This window comes from Penicillium angulare (assembly GCF_028827245.1).
Source record: "Penicillium angulare strain IBT 27051 chromosome Unknown utg000004l_segment0_segment0, whole genome shotgun sequence".
Taxonomy (NCBI): domain Eukaryota; kingdom Fungi; phylum Ascomycota; class Eurotiomycetes; order Eurotiales; family Aspergillaceae; genus Penicillium; species Penicillium angulare.
Window position 1 is genome coordinate 1,100,518 of NW_026623163.1, and position 18,975 is coordinate 1,119,492.

Consider the following 18,975-nt stretch of genomic DNA (forward strand, 5'->3'; position numbering starts at 1 on the left):
TGATGGCGCTTCACTTCTGAGCAGATATTTTGTGAGCAAACAATTTCCAGGTGAATAATCAACTTGGACAACATACATACCTTGAACGTAGTAGCAGTACATTTGCAGTGTCATGTCGAGTAATACTATATTCATATATAGACTTTGATCTAGTTTTGCCGAGGCTTTACTTCGCCTTCCTGCACAACATAATAAACCACCGTCCCATCACCACCCATATTCTTGTCCACCACAGCTAGTAACATGCGAGTTGAGCCCCATTCCTTTGTTGCAATGGCCTCTTCCCTCTTCTCATAGTACTGATTCAATTTCTTCGTCTTCTCCGCATCCTCCTCAGGCTCACTTTCTTTATCTTCCACAACCTCGATTCCCGACATCGCATCGAATGCAGAAGCCATGCGTCGCAAGCTCCACGACTGGTTCTGAGCAGTAGGAATCACAAATAACCGTTCGGAACGAAGATCGTCTTCACGAATACCCTTTTCCAACATGTACAGTTGTTCATCTGGATGGGTATAGACTCGATGGGGCGGGATACCGGATATCAATAATGGGACAACAGGGGTTTCAGGAGAGGTCTCTGGCGCTGAAATGTGGTGAAGTTGCACATTTGTCCACAAATGTTGCTGTTGGAGGTTGTGCAGGATTTGGATTGTGGTTGCCTCGACGGGATTTCCAGATGCAGAGGCAGATTCGATCAATTTTGTGAGAGCTGACGGCTCCGTAGATGGAGCTACTGTTTGTGTGCTTGGCATTTTGGGACGAGGTTATTGTATTTTGCCTGGTAGATTGGGTTAATTGAGATTGAATTTGCGACTCACATTTATCAAAAGTTCTGCAGAATTGCCGGAGCCTATTCACCGCCTACTTGAAGGAGCGGTATAATAGACCGCCTTCCCAATAAAGTGGTATGTTGTACGAACAAACTTCTAGGAGAGAACGGATCGTGCCATTCCTGAGATTCAAGACAATTTCGCGATATCATTAACTTTAAATGTTTTGTAGCTCAAGCTTGGTTTGAGAACCTTGCATGTCCCAATCATATCCTCTCCCGCTGTGTTCTTCAGGGTTGAGTGGGGCCGGCTCCCCTGGCGATCACTGATTGCCGATAAGAGTCGTGAGAACTAAGAACACATGGCATCTTATTTTTTTCTCTTCTGAGTTTACACAACAAGGTCCAAGGGATACCCACTCTTCTCAAATACCCTCGGACTGTCAGATAAGGTGCACACAATCCTGCATATATCTTACACATACATTATATTTGATCTTGAGGCCGATTCTCGATCGTGAATTTGCTGCAATGGGCCGACAAAAGCAAACAACGCCACTTCAGCGCACCCCTTCTTCGCAGTTGATGCAAAACGAACCAGAGAAACAAAACCAGCATTTCAATGGCAATGGCAATGCCAATGTTGAATCCAAGCCACAAGAAAATGCGCCTACAAAGGTCTCTGCAGCAGTGGAAATCGTGGCCGAAACCGTGGCCGAAACTCCGGGTCTAATGCAACTGCTCATTTGCGTTCTTGGTATATACGCTGCATTGTAGGTCTACAGTCCAATGTCTATATTATGGAATTACAGAATCTAATTTGTTATAAGCCTTTCATGGGGTGTTCTTCAGGAAGCAATCACAACAACCAGCTATCCTGTTCATGCCACCAGCGCCGCTGACCCAGAACCTCAAACGGAGCGATTTACCTACTCCCTGGTCCTGAACACCATTCAGTCCTCCTTCGCTGCATTCACCGGATTCGTGTACCTCCTCGTTTCTACACCAAAAGGCCAAAGCGTCCCATCCATCTTCCCCACACGCCGAATCCTCTTCCCCTTGCTGCTAGTCAGTATATCCTCGTCTCTCGCTTCGCCATTCGGATACGCTAGTCTTGCCCACATCGACTATCTCACCTTCATTCTCGCCAAGTCTTGCAAGCTTCTCCCTGTCATGCTTTTGCACTTGACCATCTTCCGCAAGAAATACCCGCTGTACAAGTATGGCGTCGTGTTGCTGGTTACTCTGGGCGTTGCGACATTCACTCTACACCACCCCGGCACGAGCAAGAAGGTGGCCGCAGCTGCAGAGAAGGATAACTCCGGATCTTCGATGTGGGGTATCTTCTTGCTATCTATCAATCTTCTTTTGGATGGTTTGACCAACACCACTCAAGACCACGTCTTCACCTCTCCAAAGCTCTACACTCGCTTCACTGGACCGCAGATGATGGTTGCGCAGAACGTGCTCTCAACTGTTTTGACAGCTGCCTATCTTCTGGTTATGCCGTATATTTCCCAGAGTGGTATCTTGCATAACTTGCTCCCCTTCCCGATTCCTCCGTCAAACGAGACAGAACTTTGGTCTGCCATCTCGTTCCTTCAACGCCACCCCGAGGCCCTGAAGAATGTCCTTGGCTTCGCTGCTTGTGGTGCCGTGGGCCAGCTGTTTATCTTCTACACACTGTCTCGCTTCTCGTCTCTTCTTCTCGTTACTGTGACCGTCACCCGCAAGATGCTTACCATGCTTCTGAGCGTGTTTTGGTTCGGCCACTCCCTTTCTGCCGGACAGTGGCTCGGTATTACCTTAGTATTTGGCGGCATTGGTGCCGAAGCTGTTGTACAAAGATCGGAAAAGAAATCCAAGGAGCGTGCGAAGGACGAAGCTGCTAAGAAGGAGCAGTAGACTCGGTATCATATCTTGTATCTTTCTTTGTTGGAGTATACCATGGCGTGTTCGATTTTGATTTTGATTAGAAACATTAGTAGCGATTATAAACTTGACTGATCTACGAAAAGAGAAATCTGAAATGCATCATCATTCATATTTGTTTCATACATACAGCTGGAGTCCTAAGATGTAAGATAGCTATACGTCCACATCCAGTACTTTTCAATCATTTTCTGCCCTCAACCATAATGATATGATACCCGAATCCTGTCTTTACTTCCACATATTTAGGATTTCCCGTCGTGCTAGGCTCAAGTTCATAAGCAGCCTTCTCAAAAGATGGATCCAGACTCCCACGGCCCTTCCATCCCAATGAACCTCCTATAAAGAACCATTAGCACCAAACACACTGGAACCAACACAGCAAATTCCAAACAAAAACAAGGATAATTTCAAGTAACAGGACATACCTTGCCTCGCCTTATCCTCCGAGAACTCACGTGCAACCTCATCGAACTTTGTACCATCACGCAGCTTTTCAAGCGCCTCCTCTTTCTTGGAGTGTTTCTCGCACTAAACAAAACAAACAGAAAAAAAAAAAAATCAGAATACCCCTTCAAATACAATCCATCATATAACCAACAGCCGATCGAATACTCTTTAAACCCAAAACTCGAAGGAAAAACATACAAGAATATGCCGCACATTGATCGAAGTAGCAGCTTTCAAGGCGCCCTTCCCACCCTTCCCCTTAGCAGCATCATCGCCACCTTCTTTAGCCTTTCCTTTCGTGGCTTTCCCCTTGTCACCGCCCTTGGCGTTGTTTTTCGGCGCCATGGTGGATAGTAGTGTGTTGGATATGGAGAGTGTTGTGAAGGGTTCGACTGTTTGAGGTGGGGCATTGTGCCTGAGGCAGGATGTGACGTGGGGAATCAGATTACAGTACATCTCACATCTACATGGGATTAACTTGTAGATTATGTACCTTGTGTCTTTACAGCAAAGAACGTTCTTTGCTTTTTCATTATACGATCTCGCCGATATATTCTTTTTCGTTCCATTTCATTTCATTCCAAGCCAAGCCAGAGGTACTGGGACAGATTGATGAGTTACGATCTAGATGGGGCGCGCATTGCGCCGTTGTCTGGTGATGCATTCTACATATCTGATTTCGTGTCCGAGGACGAGGAAGCTTGGCTGATGCATAAAGTAAGTTTTGCCACCTGGTACTAGGTACTGAGAGAGATTCTGAATTCTCATGATATAAATAGGTTCAATCAGCCCCTCTTCCACGCTGGACACACCTCTCCCACCGCCGTCTCCAAACATGGCCATCAGCACTCACAAAAACAAACACTCTACTCTCCTCACCCTTACCATCATGGCTCACAGATCCAATTATATCGCCTCGTTTCAAGGAACTAGGCATATTCGCCAACGCACCACACAGCACACCAAACCATGTCTTAGTCAATGAGTATCAGCCCGGACAAGGGATCATGCCCCACGAAGACGGCGCAGCATACTACCCACTCGTGGCAACTGTGAGTCTCGGCGCACCAATAGTCCTGGATATATACGAGAAAAATCCACGGGAGGGAGCAGAGGAAACGGATGGGGTTATGGATTTTCATGGCAGACCGCGATTCCGAATTCTACAAGAGCGACGAAGCTTGCTGATTATGAGGGGTAAGCTGTATACTGATTCTTTGCATGGGATCGCCGAGAGCACGAGAGATGAGGATCTGGGCCCGCATTCTATTTGTAATTGGGATTTGTTGAGAGAGAAGGCGCCGTATGAGGGGGGATGGGTTATGAGAGAGACAAGGACGAGCTTGACGTATCGGGATGTGTTGAAGGTTGCCAAGATGGGGAATACATTGAAGTTTTTGGGTGGTACTAAGTGAGTGTCAAGGTTAATGGTGATCAAGATGGCACTGATTTAGCTTGATTCTGGATTCCGAGGTTATACTATTTTTATACAGTATTCTTGTTTGTCGCCACTTAATATACCCGTTTAAAACGAAGAATAAGAAAAGAATCATCGAAATGTTGATCTAAACAAATAAAGTCTAGGCTTTAGAGTAGTGTAAGTAGTGTAGGTAGCGTAGGTATAGTGTACAGTAGAAAGGAAGTCACATGCATGAGCACTGTGTGATGGGCAGGTGCATCCCAGCTGAAGGTGGAGACCTCCAAGTTGCACCTTCCCTGGGAGCAAAAGTGCGCCCCGGTCGGTCCCGCTTTATTATGGCGTCGATATCCAAGGTTCTAAGGTCTCAATTAGAAACGGATGTTGTTTTATCCTAGCTTAACTTTAGCTTTTAGCTTGACTTGATGTATTTGAAGACGGGAAGAGGGAATTAAGCGTATCCAATCTTGATTCTGCAGGCTTTCGCATGGTGTGGGATCTGTGATAAGAGCAACGAAGCTGGGAAGAAGCTGAGTGGCCGCATCGAGGCGATCGCCACCCAATAGTGGAGACCAGTTGGCTTCTGACTCTCAAGTGCTCCGTTGCTGCGTCCGGAATGAAGAAGGTCCGTGCCGTGGACGCAGACGTTCTGGGGGGGGGGGAGAAGAAGGGAAAGGGTTTGAGGATTTCAAGGAGGGAAAATTTTATTTCTCAAGAATAATCATGGCGAAGATATGAGACAAATTGAGGGGAAAAAATAGAGTCAAAAATAAGAATAATATTAAAATGATAAATTAAATAAATCCCAAAGTTCCATCTATCTCAAGGTGGCCACCATCAAGAGCCCCATTCTTTTCCCTCACTTGTTCCCGTTTTCCCTTTTCCCTTTTCCCTTTCCCTTTTCCTACTCTCTCTTGTTCCGTCTTCCCTTCCCCCCCCCCTTCTCCAATTTCGACCTTCAATTTCCTCTAATTTCACCCTCACCTCCTCCACCTCCTCCTCCACCGCTTTTATTTTTCTTTTCTTTTGTCTGGTATAATTCAACCCTTATAATAATATTTACTGCCAACCAAATTCTCTCCACTCCCGCCACCAGTCTAACCAACCCCCCTAATCCATCGATATTTGTCGCTGGGAAGCCGGTCTTGCCCACGTTTCACCTCTTCGCGTGATCAGCGTCTGCCTGAGCTGGCGTTGCCGACTCTCGGTCCCTTATCGTTGATCTCCCAAAATGACGAGCGGAATTCACACACATCGAGTGCTATCGCTATGAGTGATGTCGAGGCTGTCTCATTGCCTGCTGCCCTGGATGTCGGTACCAAACCTCTTGCGCCCGTGAAGTCGGACGTTTCGGCTCCCCCTGCGAAGTCTGCTTCACCTTCACGACGCGAGAGTCAGGCATCGAATCCGGGGGCGTCGGATAACGATGAACAAGGCCCCCCAAGTCCCAAGGCGGATTCAGAAGCGGAAACAATTATTCAATCTGGTCGAGAGTCGCTGTCCCCCGAAAAGAAACGAAAACATATTCGTCATGATCCCCTGCGTCAAGGAATCGACGGTCTCGATGGTCTGCAACGGAAGCGACCACGTTTGGTGGATGGTGAGCGGAGGCATTCGGGTTCTCGGTCGCCCAGTCCCTCGGAGCGAGCGGGATCACCACCATCCGTCGTAAAAATTGAAAAACCCGAGGATTCGCTGTCGGTTCCACGAAATGTGTTGGATGAAACTAGTGTGAACCAAGCCGAGAAGCCGCGAATTTACAGGAAGAGAAGCTTCAGCGACAGCTTGGACGAGAAAGGCGAGCGCCGTGGTTCACATTCACACGCAAATACCAAACATTCTCATCACCTTGACCTCCCCCGACCTACCAATAATACCCGATCTCTCTCTCCTAGCCGTCAGTCACATCAGCGATCTGCGTCTGGATCTCAAATTCCCTCCAAGAAGAAAGCACCCACTCCTGTGCTAACTGCCTTCCCCCGACAAACATCCGAAGACAGGCAGTCGACATCATCGTCTGCGAGTGGTTCTCCGTTACCAAGTGCTCATTTGCGCCGGCTGGGTTCCGGGGTGGGCGCTTCGGCGTCACCCGCGAAGCAGATGGGACCAAAGAAGCTGCGCGATAAAAGTGGTCGAACTCCTCTTGCAAGAGCTTGTGCGGATCGAAAGCATGACCAGGTGGTCATGCGCTTTGGTGAACGACCCGATGATTTGAATATTCCTGACAATGCTGGAAATACTCCTTTGCAAATTGCGTCTTTGAACGGAGAGGCCTCGATTGTCAAGTTCTTGCTGGCTTCAGGATGTGAAATTAATACGAAGAATATCGATAAAGATACTCCATTGATTGACGCAGTGGAAAATGGTCATGTCGACGTTGTTAAACTATTGCTTGGAGCAGGCGCAAACCCTCGAACTGTCAACGCTTCCGGAGATGAGCCATACGAGTTGGTATCAACCGATTTGAACGACGATGAGTTCGAAGAGATAAGGAAACTTCTTGCGGATGCCAAGGCCAATGCGCGACCTGGTCGACGATCAGAAGAGCGAGTCGGATCAGAGAGCAAGCCACCATCCTCTCGACGAGCATCTGCCGCCAGTCAATCTCGAAGTCCTCCACCGACTGCAGGTCCTAATGGGCGCCGCAAGACGGGCCGAAGCGAGGCGACAAGAAATGACCTGCTGTGGACACAACCAACACCGGAGAATCTTATGAATTTTGCTGCTAAAGGCGACGAAATGGGGGTAGTAAGCATCTTAAATGTGCTACAAAAGGCTGACAATGCATCCTTAATTGCGGCTGCGAAGGGCGGCCATCACGATGTGCTATCATTAATGTACGCCATGGGAAATGCGGATGCCGACCCGAACCCACTGCGTGGCGCTGGCCTGAAAGCCGGTTATAACACTCCAATGCTTGCTGCTATAGGCAGAGGCAATTCCTCAGTGATCAACCTCATTCTCAGCCAACCCAGCTTCAACCCTACACGTCGGCTCTTTGAAGATCGAACATACTTTGAACTTTCTCGATCTCGCCAAGGAGAAAATTGGGAGGAGGAATACAATATCCTTAAATCCGCATTTGAGAGGTATCCAGGCGGCGGCGGCAAAGGCCGCAAGAACGTCCCATCACCGCGACTATCACGCAAAGACAAGGGGGAAGATAAACAACCAATTCGAAGAGAATCATCATCTCCTGTTGCCCGCCCGAGGAAACCAAATGAGAGTCCTCCTGGCAAAATAAATCGACCTCCCAAAGATGTTGACTCTATTAAGGAGATGAAGGAGATGAAAGAGAAGCGACGCGAGAAGGAACGTGCGGGGTTAATTAGCGCTCGCGCCAAGTTAAATCGTGATGCCCAGGAGAAAGCCCAGGAGAAGGAGAAAGCTCTATCTAAATCTGCCGATCAAGATTCCGTTCACCCTGACCACGCGAAGCCGAAGCCAACAGCCTCTGCGCGCAGAGATAGCGAGTCCAGTGGTGTCAGTCGCCCCGATGAGATTCGCAAACGTCGATTAATACCCGGGAGGCGCCCCCAAGAACCTGACCGACGCGCAAGCCTCTTTTCGTCCGATTCTCTTTCAGGTCGAGAGGAAGCCCCCAAGTCACGCAATGATGCTGCTCCCGAATCCAATATCTCCCTCAAACGATTCCGTCCCGATACATCACCTGAAAGGTCACGTTCGCGAGGCGCAGACAGTGATCGACTCTCCCCAGAATCCCGGAAGAAACGACGAGTTCTAGCAGAGGACAAAATATCGAACGTTCCAAATGGCCATCCCCGAAAAGGCGAAGATCCAGCTGAGGGTGACAAATCGAAACCCCGACGACCCCGCGAAGACATTGCAAGCATTGCAAACGAAGTTCCGCCGCGCAAATCCGGAGATATGAAGTCGCATTCAGCAGCTCGACCCCACGTGAGCGCTGAGCCCCCCAAGAAAAATGGCGATGTCAAAGAGGAGCCCGCTGAATCAATTGAAACTCCTGTGGCCGATATCCCCCAGGATGAGAACCGTGCTGAAGTCGAGGCTGAGAAACGGCGACGAGCTGAGGCGAAGAAGGCTGAGCAGGAGCGCATTGTCGAGGAGAAGCGTATCACCGAAGAAAAACGGATTGCTGAAGAAAAACGTGTCGCCGAAGAAAAGCGCATCGCTGAGGAGAAGCGTCTCGCAGAGGAAAAACGCCTGGCAGAGGAGAAGCGCCTTGAAGAACAGCAGCGCTTAGCTGAAGAAAAGCGACTCGCTGAAGAGAAGCGTGTTGCAGAGGAAGCTGAGCGTGAACGTCTCGCCAAGGAAGAAGCAGAGCAAGCTGCCAAGGCTGCTCGTGAGAAGGCCGAGGAGGATGAACGCAAACGCAAGGAAGCCGAACAACGCCGAGCCAAGCAAGCCGAGGATGAGCGTCAGAAGCGACTTGAACTAGAGCGAGCTCGCATGATGAAGATGCGCCGTGACCGGGAAGCTCAGGAGCAACGTCGTCGCGATGCTCTTCCAGGCCGTCTTCGCATCTCTGCCAACCTTGTAGGCTCCAATGATTCTTACGGAAAGAGCCGAGAGTGGCTTCAGAAGTTCACCCCTCTCGTTACTGTGTTCACCCGGCAGCTTGAACCTACATGTGCTGTGGATTTGGCGGATGAGAAATGGATTCCGAACTATTTGGTTGCGCCTTTGTTGGGTACAAACGATCTTCAATTGTCGCAGTATGCCAGCTGGGAGAAACGCAAAGCCACTCCGACCCAGCGTAACAACCTCTGGCGATGCACACGTCGTCACTTGGTTCCCACAGATGATCCTAAGTATCGCGATGCATCGTTTGGAGAGATCATGCAGCTGGATTCTGAGACGGAGCCCAAGTACTTCGGTATGGAACATGTGTTCTGGATTAGGGTAAGTCGTAACTTCTACACTTTAAACCACCATCAGGACTGTTTTTGCTAACTTCATTTCTAGCTTTCCGATTTCATGGACCTTGTACCACATATCCCTCATCTTCACGGCCTCAGGCTCGACGACTTCTTAGCTATGCATATCGACCCAGAGCCATCCGCTGCTCCTGCGATTGCTCCTCAGTTCAATGGTCACACACCGGCAGCCTTGGCTGAAATGAATGGCACCGGAATCTCCAATGGTCATATGTATCCTTCTTCTCGACCTGGTACATACTTCTAGTCTCTTTTTGTTTCCTTATTTGCAGCGTCTTCGCTATTCAAATTACGGCGCGATCGACAGAAATCCAAAGGCGTAAAGGATGGATTCTGATTGTACGATTATGATACCTCTTGCGTTCTGTGTAACGAATTTTTTACTACACTTCGGAGTAGTCTTGACCCTGTGTGGTCAAAATGTGATGAAATATTCGAATCATTTGTTCCTCGCTGTAGGCACTTTGTTTTGGTGTATTCTTCAAATGTCGCCTCATAGTTGTATATATAGTCCCAATGCGGAAGGCGGCATGTCCGCTACCTAGTCACATGACCCTACACGGATCCACTCTTCGAACCAGAATGGGTGACATAAGCGTAGGGCACACACAGCGAAAATCGAAATTAAAGAAACTCGAAATTTCCCAAAGTGTTTTTCCACATCTATTCTCCACACCATAAAATACCTCTTCGAGGATCATTCGACATTCAACACATACCCGCTACCCAAATCATAAAGTAGCAATCAAAATGGTACGTTCAGCTCGCCCAACCCGACCAGTCACGCAACTGCAAAGAGAATGAATATACATGAGAGCAATGAAACGACAAGCTGCACACCTCACCACCGCGAACGTAGTCGACAACACGAATCTACAACATGGCCTCCAGTTTCACCCTCACCTCCAGATTCACATCCAGATCCTCAGCTTCTGTTCCTTTGCCTCTGATATCTATTCTCAAACTCAATTGCACAAGCTGGACCGGGTTCCCCTCATTGCCCCTCATCCATGCTAACAACCTTCTTCACAGTCGGACGGAGAAGAGACCCAGTCCAACCCCCCCGTTGCCGCCGATGAGGTCGAGGTTTCCGCTGACGCTGGCTCCGGCCAGATGTCCGTCCTCGATGCTCTGAAGGGTGTTCTCCGCATCTCCCTCATCCACGACGGTCTTGCCCGTGGTCTCCGTGAGGCCGCTAAGGCTCTCGACCGCCGTGAGGCTCACATGTGTGTCCTCAACGAGGGTTGCGAGGAGGATGCCTACAAGAAGCTCGTCATTGCTCTGTGCTCCGAGCACAAGATCCCCCTCATCAAGGTTCCCGATGGAAAGATGCTGGGCGAGTGGGTCGGTCTCTGTACGTTCACCCAACCCAACTGACATACCATTGTCAACTTCAGCCTCAGGCCCTTGGATCAATTTACTAATATGTTTGCTTATAGGCACCCTTGACCGTGAGGGTAACGCCCGCAAGGTCGTCAACTGCTCTTGCGTCGTTGTTAAGGACTGGGGTGAGGAGTCCCAGGAGCGCTCCGTTCTCCTTAACTACTTCCAGACCGAGCAGTAGATTAGTTTCTGTGCTTAATTGAACAGAACTAGTCGTGCAACGGTGGGGAGGATGTTCGGAATCAGGATTTCTATTTCTATTTAGGTTGGAATCGAGGTTGGGATCGGATATTAATTATGGATGGTCCTGTTGGTTCTTGGTTCTGTATCTGTATTTTGTGAGATTTTACCGCTTTGCGGTTCTGTGTCATGCCCCGTTTGCTCGGGTGTGCGGTACTGTGGTTTCGAGCGTCTTTTCCATGGACAAAATCAACACGATGATGTGATGAACTTTTTTTTTGCTGCGTAGTATCACGTAAATCTAATCTAAGATTTTAAGAAACAATTGTAGACTGAGCACAAAAAGTGACTGTTGCAACATGATATTGTGGTGCACTTAGTTATGCGATCTACCTAGCTTTATACTTCGTATATAAAGTCCCTCATGAACCCCTCTAATAGCTTGAACCAATCAATCACCGCATGCGATGAGCATCTACCGAATATCCAACTTCTGCTTCTTCTGCTTAAACACCTGTGCCCCATCAACGAGTCTCCTCTCCGTATTCCGACGCCCATTCACAAAATCAGGATAATTAAGCGTCAGCTCCACAGCCCCGTTAACAACATGGTCAACAGCCTCAACACCAAGCATAAAAGAGTGATCTTGGTTCCCAACCTCATACTTCCAGGATCCAAATCGGCCTCTTGCAAGAATATCCTGATTATAAAGATGAGGCAAGAGGTCCTTCAATGCCCCATCACGTTCCAGCGTTGGAGTAGGATATCCATGATCAAAACGACGATGGTAGGTGCTGACGACTTCGTCGTTGGCATCGAGACTAATACTTAATATTAGCGTGCTTTAGTCAGTCAACACTGGAAACAAAACTTACAGTTCAGTGTTGATCAATCCTTGGATACTTTCTGCGAGTATAGTCTCCTGGTTCACAGGCTTGAGGGGTGACTCTGAAACCTCCAACATGATGGACCAGTAGGGACCGGGTTTGAGTCCATCATTGGATTTATGTCCATTTGCAAGCTGGATAGTAGGAAGGGAGACGTCATCCGCGGGCTGGTTATAGGGCGAATAATTCGAGAAGATAGTAGCGCGGTAAAATGGACAATTATCCTCAGGGAAGTAAAGCTAAACCACAACAAATTAGTCAAGTCCAAAAAGTTGAACATATCATGTAAACAGCTACAAGTTCTACTCACCCAGCACTTATCACCGATTCTCTCCGGCCGCTGTCCCCGAATACCAACACCAATCACATTAGTACTGGAGTAAAACAGATCCCGTGTAAAATCTACTCCCTTCTCATCCCCCATTTTCTCAACTAAAGCATCAACAGCCATAGTCGACACCAACTTGCCATACTTGATGATCGTCCCATCCTGAAGTATAACCTTGTGCGCTGCAGCATCGACCTTGGTAACATTACCAGACTCTCCAAACCGTTTGTTAGCATCAGGTAATGTCTTCGCAACAGCTGTCCAGATACCACCCGTACCATCACGAGCAGGAAAACGGAAAGTAGCATTAGGACCCCAGTTACCAGCGACTTTATCCATGATAACGTTGTTGACGAGGGATTTCAGATTTGGAGCCGCAACACGTTCACCAAGCCAGGAACATTGCATCTGATCCCACAATTAGCTCAATCCGATATATACCCAATGTAGAGATACAGGAAAAACTGAACAATAGTCAGACAGTAATGAATTAAAGTCATACATACCTTGCTAGTCGGCACAGCCCAAACCTTAAAGTTATATGGCTGCATAAAAATATCATTGATTTCCGAACCAACATTCCGAATATTCCACTCATCGAAATTTGCAGGCTTTGTATCTGCAACGCGAGCTTCGAGCGCAGCATCGATCAAGGCAGCGATGCATCTCACCTGGTCTTCTTTGGGAAGAATAGAGATGTTATTCTGGAATGGGTACGGAACCCAGATACCCTTGAAGCGAACGTAGGAGATACGTTGGTGAGTGAACCAGTCTGATTCATTTGGGAGGGCTTCATTGAGACAATCGTCGAAGTAATTATAGTGCGAGAAGATGACGTGGCCACCTACGTCGTATAACTGATCATATTGTATTAAAATAAAATAGAAAAGAATAGATGGGATTGATTTGCGTAGTGTTGTGAGAACGTACAAAGCCTTCTGGTGTTGTATCTGTTGATGCAAGACCGCCGGATTTCTCGTTGGAGTCGATGATTAGCCAAGAGGGGCCGTTCTAGTATGTGGGAGATGAAGTTAGTAAGATTCTCAAATTCACGCACTTGTATCTCCTATAGGTACTTCGCACGTACAATTTGATTTAGTCGTTTGGCGGCTCCTAGGCCTGTTGGTCCTGCGCCAATAACTAGGACATCCACATTTCTGGTAAGGATTAGCTTGTGTCATAGCCCAGGCCCTGTGGGGACCACTGGGGCGGTGCTTCCCTACAGTTCTTTTGACATGGCGATTTGTGAGGAAGGAGGTAGATTGGAGGACTTCAAAGGAGATTTGCAAGTATAAACAATCAACAATTTGGAGAAAGCTTTAGGACTTTCAGATATGAGATGATTGAAGATAAAAAGTTCAATAAGCCTCAACATGCACTTTAAATTGTCCTGTTTCGACATTGCGGAATTCCGCAGCTTGACGCAACGGTCCCACTATTCGCGTCATGCGAGGACTGATTCGTTGTGGAATTCCGAAGGATTATAAAGCTGGTGATCGACGGTTTCCAAGATCAGTGAGCAGGCAACATTTGCATAGATACGGAATACTAAATCTTGACTATCACGAAAATGGCCCTAAAAGTGGTACCCAAAATGGCACGGACTCCTTTCTTCCTATAGCCTGGATATAGATAGGGCTACCCCAAAAGTGGGTTTTCCAGAGATACTCAGGGCTAAAGGCTATATCGAATAGGAGTACCACTGACCCTTCCAAGTTCAACTTGAAATTTCGGTTTAACCCTAACAAATGATATTTATTGGGTTCCATAATATCTGTGACAAGCTGAAACGCCTAGTATGTAGCCTGCTGCAACATTGCCTAGGTAAAATCTCCTCATATCTCCAGGGCCCAACCCCCCAGCCCAGAGATATTCTGAGTATTGCTTCAAGTCATCTTTCGTACATTCCTTTTTGCAAAATTTGACCAATGGTTGATGATTGGCTTCGCAGTAGGGCATTCCAGTGTAACCAGAGGAACATCACCCGGCGCCTGTGTTACAGCAAGTTATAAATTTCGACGCTGAAGGGCAGAATATGCCCTTATCTGCTCTCTTAGAGAGATCTGGCGAGCTTGAAGCAGGGCTGGCGTCGGTATTAGCAATCAGAATTGCAATTGATACCAAGAGGGAATTCCAAAGTCTCATTATGGTGATCAAATTGTGGTTGATGAGAATAAGAATGTGGATGTCCGTAAAATGGATATTTGATCGAGTTAAATGATAGTTGATCGCGAAATATGTCGATAGAAGATTGAATGAGGAATAGCGTTGGGAACTTGAAAGAAACATCGAGTGCCAAAGTTCCAAGATTTTCAACTTGTAGTTAAAGTTATGAAGCAGATGGAAGAACTTGAACCTGAACTTGAACCTTGGAAGCTTCTAGTGGGTTTATTTATACTTGAATATTTGCGAGGGTCTCAGCTTCAAGACATACTAGAACAACCTTCTGCACACAACAATGTAGCCCCGATCATTAGATATGCCAGTGAGCCTTGGAATCAACCATTGGGAAGTGTACAGCACAAATATGTCGGCTATGAGAAAATATTGGAAGATTTGATTCAAACAGAGCTAGCTTTAGGGTACCGCGACTTCTGAACTCGATCGATCTACAGTAGGAACGTGAGCCAGTGAACTCGCAAGTGATCATGACACCGAATGCTGATCAATAGAATTGACGAGCTTGACACACAAGAAGGGTTAACAAATATCTCCAATAACATCCAGGTGACCATTCGAATTTGGGAAGGAAAATATGATTCATCAAATATCAACATAGTTTAAGATATGATCAATAACATTCGTGGTTTTTGTACCACCGCTGAGCCATGATCGATAGAAGGAAAGAAACGGATGTGTAGATCTTTATCCCGCACAATTCATCTTCACATGAGATCCATACAATAGAAGACATCTCAATCAACCATGTATTGGAAAAAGCCTGAGAAAGACTCTGGTTTAAGACCGAAAGGTGTTCAATGTTTTATTGCATTAAAAGTCTAGCGACATACAACCAGAAAAACAAATCTAATTGAGAGAAAATAAGTCCCGCCGCCCAAAGATACGCTCATAGTAAAGAAAAGTAGAGATTTCATTCATTTAATGACCCAACGTATAAAGTACGGGGCCATAAAAATGATCAGAGAAGAGCATGTTACTACACCTTCTCCAAAGGCTTCTTCTTCTTTCGAATATCGACCCAGCCTGTTCCGAATGCAGATAAGAAAATAACCGCTGCAACTCCAGCATTCAGGTAGGAAGTATAATCGAACGATTTCGCATAAGCTCTGATGACACCTGGTATGTCTGTTTCCGACACAACAGATCTAAATCCCGTCGCACCAGCTGCGACCACAGCCTGTGAATTCGCATTTGGAGCATATGTGACCAGGGTTGATTTAAGGCCAGTATCAAAAATGACGTTCGCTATGGTGATGATGACAGCACCAGCCATTGTTTGACAGAACACAAGTATTGCCATCCCCATCGATATTTCTTGATAAGGTAGAGAATTTTGGATAGCAATAATAGGCTGCATGATTTGAACATTAGCCAGTTTGATCCTATAAGCGTTGACCCAATATTTGAAAAAGAAGCATATTCTTACCACTTGAAAGGCAAATCCACGACCAGCACCTGACATGAGTTGGTACCCAACCCATTTGCCGGTGGATGTGCTGGGTGTCATTGAGGACAGGAGGCCACCGCCGATGGCGGCAAGAGCTCCTCCGAGAATAGCAAACGGCATGTAGTACCCTACCCTTCCGACTATATCTAGTTAGTATGTAAACTCGACATGAATATTTTCTGACTTACTCATAAGTCCAGATACCACTGAGAACACAACCTGCCCAAGCATAAGGGGTAACATGGATACTCCACTCCTGATTGGGGAATCATTGTGGACAGACTGGAAGTAGATAGGCAAGTAGTAACTTGAGATAATCACTGTCCCCGAAAGACCCATCATGAGAAGACAGCTTGACCAGACCTTTCTTTTCGCAATCATCTTCAAAGGAACCATTGCTTTAGCCCCTTTGTGATTCTCCCAGAGTAGGAAAACAATGAATGTACCGCCTGATCCACAGAAGAGACCGATGATCGTTGCACTACCCCATGCGAAGTTACCCCCGGAGCCATAGCTAAGTGCGAGAAGAAGTTGAATGGCCGCTGGGGTGAAAAGAGCGAAGCCAATTAAATCAAACTCCTGAAGAATCGTGGCAGCGGCCTGCCTAATAGGAGGCTTGACCAGGGGCTCCGGAACTCGAATAAAAGCCATAATCAATGCGACTAAGCCTCCAACGGGGAGGTTGATATAGAAACCTAAATAATTTACGTTAGAAATGCCATTTAAGATCCAATGACAGAATGTGAAACATACACCATCTCCAAGAGACCTTTTCCGTCAAGGCACCTCCAATCAAAGGCCCAGCAACGACACCAATATTAGAGACTATAAATTGTTAGAACTGCTGAGCTACTGTGGGGCATTCGAAGGAGGACTAACGGCCCATCAGAATTCCGATCATAGCTAAGACTTGTTAGCAAGTGGTACCGAAGAAATGAAGGGCGAGTCACATACCCGGAGACTTGTGGAGTGGCACCGAGGCTGCGACGATAGTTATACTACCATTCATCATCCCGGAGCCACCCATACCAGCTACTGCACGGGCGATAATAAGCATCTTCGAAGAGGTGGAGATGGCACAAAGCAATGAGCCTAGCTCAAATAAGAGAAAAAAGCCAAGATAGCTCCACTGTAACCAAGTTAGTCCGGATCAACCTGAAACTTGGATGAGCTGCGATAAGCTCCGCATGTTTAGATATTTACCTTTGTGTTAAAGTGGGTGTACACCTTGCCTGTAAGAGGCTGCAGGCATGCACTAAAGAGTTAGATCCATATTAACGACGATAAAGCAATCCATAGAAGCATACTTGGCAATTTGATATGAGCTGGCATACCACCCCACATCAGCGAGGGAGTGGAAATGGTTTGTGATGGTGGGAATTGCCTACATGGCGTTAGAAATGTTCACGTCTCGGCATAGATGAAAGACTTACTGTAGAAATAATGCTCAAATCAAGAAGCATCAAAAATGTGACGAGGACAATAGCAGCCATCGCGGCAACAAGCTCGAAGCCGGTCAGGTATACCCGTTCATCCTCTGGAATAGGATCTCCAGGCTTGGATGCCTGCTTTGAAAGCTTATCCTGACCAGGTTCTTCAGTTGGTTGCTCCATCGCAGAAGCACCGGAGTCAAAATTTTCTTCTTTGGAGAAAAACTCCGGATTGGAGGGGCGATCCGTCGTAGCACTAGAGGAATCAGAAGCAGCAGGAATAGAGTTAGACTCTACCTTCCACTCTTTCTCTATAGCTTGTTGACTCATGGTAAACTCTCGCTTCTTGGAGAATTTTGATCTGAAAAAGTGCACTTTCAAAACATTTTATGTATGTGTGAACGTGATGAGGCTCACAATTTCCTACGAAACGGACGAAAAGGACGCAAAAGAAATCACGAAAGACACGGAAGGAGATCGGATTTCGAGTGAGATTTCCATTCAGCTTTTTTAATCGTAACCCCGGTAGATCTACGTGATTAGGGGTTTACCCCTCTGGCCTGCATTTTGCGGCCAAGTATCCACACCAAGCTAACCTCTTATTGTCTTGAGGATGCATAGTATTCCTGTGACATGTAATCTACATATAATAATAAATCTGGACAGTTGTCTAACAAATAAAAATTACAGGATGTATTTATAAGTTTTAATTACAACAATCATTATTGTGCGAGTGGATATACCAGATGCAATAGATGGGGACTGCGTGGAGCTCAATAATGGACAGGGAATAGGGGCTGTGCGCAAACCCGAATCCCGAATCCCTGACGCTAAGTGCGGGCGCATTCCAGCCATAAGGCATCAATGAGCTTCGTATACGTACACTCCTCGTCAACGAGTTGATGGAAATTATTCTACGCTTCAAAGCCAAATATATTTCATGATTGTTAAAGATTATGCGCAGGCTAACTAAAAATCTAGTGATAAAAAGATGTGCAGCTTTTTATTCAAGCTCAAATCCTCGAGGTTCACTGTGTGGGTGTTATGAATACATATTGGTAATCACTAAAGGCAGCCTGATATGTAATTGGCCATTTGAGGGTGGCCTTGATGAGTCATGCATAAATCTTATCACTTTCATCGGGATTCATGATCCCAATCCCTAACTCCGTGATGAACGGACGAGACCCGGACGAGACCCGGACGAAGCCTCACTTTATCACCGTATCTCATTTTGTTCTCCGGATTCAGGCTATATGTCCTACTTGAACCCCAACCGGCAGATATTCCGAAGAACGAATCCCGTTTGTTACTGTGAAACCCCGATCATATACGGGTATGGAGATGGAATCTAGTATTAGCCCAAGTGGGACCCCGGCGCCTTACGGGCGAGCATGCTTGAACTGCTCTCGAGCTAAAAGCAAATGCATGTTACTTCCAACAGGACGAGGATGCGAGAGGTGAGTACTCATTGTATTCGAATACGAATTTCTCGCGAAATAGTGGCTCACTGTACATAGATGTCAACGACTGAAAAAAGACTGTCGCCCGTCATCATCGGCGCGAAAGCGAAACGGTCGCGCCGGGGCCTCAAAGACGGCCCAACTTGAAGCAAAGCTTGATAATATTGTTTCGCTGCTTCAAACTAC

General features: G+C 46.9%; 8 protein-coding genes across 8 annotated transcripts; 4 read left to right on the plus strand and 4 right to left on the minus strand.

The window, feature by feature from the left end:
• Positions 1 to 149: 149 nt before the first annotated feature.
• N7478_004343 (uncharacterized protein) lies at positions 150 to 755 on the minus strand (the record flags this gene model as incomplete). The annotated part of the gene is made up of 1 exon (XM_056920557.1): positions 150 to 755. One exon carries the CDS (start codon positions 753 to 755, stop codon positions 150 to 152), a length of 606 nt encoding a protein of 201 aa, XP_056778594.1.
• Positions 756 to 1,303: 548 nt separating this feature from the next.
• Positions 1,304 to 2,677, plus strand: N7478_004344 (UDP-galactose transporter HUT1; the record flags this gene model as incomplete). The annotated part of the gene is made up of 2 exons (XM_056920558.1): positions 1,304 to 1,545; positions 1,603 to 2,677. 2 exons carry the CDS (start codon positions 1,304 to 1,306, stop codon positions 2,675 to 2,677), a joined length of 1,317 nt encoding a protein of 438 aa, XP_056778595.1.
• Positions 2,678 to 2,888: 211 nt separating this feature from the next.
• N7478_004345 (peptidylprolyl isomerase) lies at positions 2,889 to 3,499 on the minus strand (the record flags this gene model as incomplete). The annotated part of the gene is made up of 3 exons (XM_056920559.1): positions 2,889 to 3,043; positions 3,133 to 3,235; positions 3,353 to 3,499. 3 exons carry the CDS (start codon positions 3,497 to 3,499, stop codon positions 2,889 to 2,891), a joined length of 405 nt encoding a protein of 134 aa, XP_056778596.1.
• A 267-nt stretch (positions 3,500 to 3,766) lies between these two features.
• On the plus strand, positions 3,767 to 4,569 carry N7478_004346 (uncharacterized protein; the record flags this gene model as incomplete). The annotated part of the gene is made up of 2 exons (XM_056920560.1): positions 3,767 to 3,871; positions 3,934 to 4,569. The coding sequence occupies 2 exons, from the start codon at positions 3,767 to 3,769 to the stop codon at positions 4,567 to 4,569; spliced, it is 741 nt and encodes a 246-aa protein (XP_056778597.1).
• Positions 4,570 to 5,840: 1,271 nt separating this feature from the next.
• Positions 5,841 to 9,737, plus strand: N7478_004347 (putative histone deacetylase complex subunit (Hos4); the record flags this gene model as incomplete). The annotated part of the gene is made up of 2 exons (XM_056920561.1): positions 5,841 to 9,455; positions 9,519 to 9,737. The coding sequence occupies 2 exons, from the start codon at positions 5,841 to 5,843 to the stop codon at positions 9,735 to 9,737; spliced, it is 3,834 nt and encodes a 1,277-aa protein (XP_056778598.1).
• A 503-nt stretch (positions 9,738 to 10,240) lies between these two features.
• Positions 10,241 to 11,054, plus strand: N7478_004348 (40S ribosomal protein eS12; the record flags this gene model as incomplete). The annotated part of the gene is made up of 3 exons (XM_056920562.1): positions 10,241 to 10,243; positions 10,523 to 10,844; positions 10,930 to 11,054. The coding sequence occupies 3 exons, from the start codon at positions 10,241 to 10,243 to the stop codon at positions 11,052 to 11,054; spliced, it is 450 nt and encodes a 149-aa protein (XP_056778599.1).
• Positions 11,055 to 11,528: 474 nt separating this feature from the next.
• Positions 11,529 to 13,505, minus strand: N7478_004349 (protoporphyrinogen/coproporphyrinogen oxidase; the record flags this gene model as incomplete). Its single annotated transcript, XM_056920563.1, has 7 exons — positions 11,529 to 11,874; positions 11,929 to 12,179; positions 12,251 to 12,676; positions 12,775 to 13,125; positions 13,199 to 13,279; positions 13,356 to 13,425; positions 13,492 to 13,505. The coding sequence occupies 7 exons, from the start codon at positions 13,503 to 13,505 to the stop codon at positions 11,529 to 11,531; spliced, it is 1,539 nt and encodes a 512-aa protein (XP_056778600.1).
• Positions 13,506 to 15,425: 1,920 nt separating this feature from the next.
• N7478_004350 (MDR family MFS transporter) lies at positions 15,426 to 17,656 on the minus strand (the record flags this gene model as incomplete). The annotated part of the gene is made up of 9 exons (XM_056920564.1): positions 15,426 to 15,800; positions 15,876 to 16,036; positions 16,085 to 16,591; positions 16,650 to 16,721; positions 16,776 to 16,799; positions 16,851 to 17,025; positions 17,100 to 17,151; positions 17,204 to 17,280; positions 17,330 to 17,656. The coding sequence occupies 9 exons, from the start codon at positions 17,654 to 17,656 to the stop codon at positions 15,426 to 15,428; spliced, it is 1,770 nt and encodes a 589-aa protein (XP_056778601.1).
• Positions 17,657 to 18,975: the final 1,319 nt, after the last annotated feature.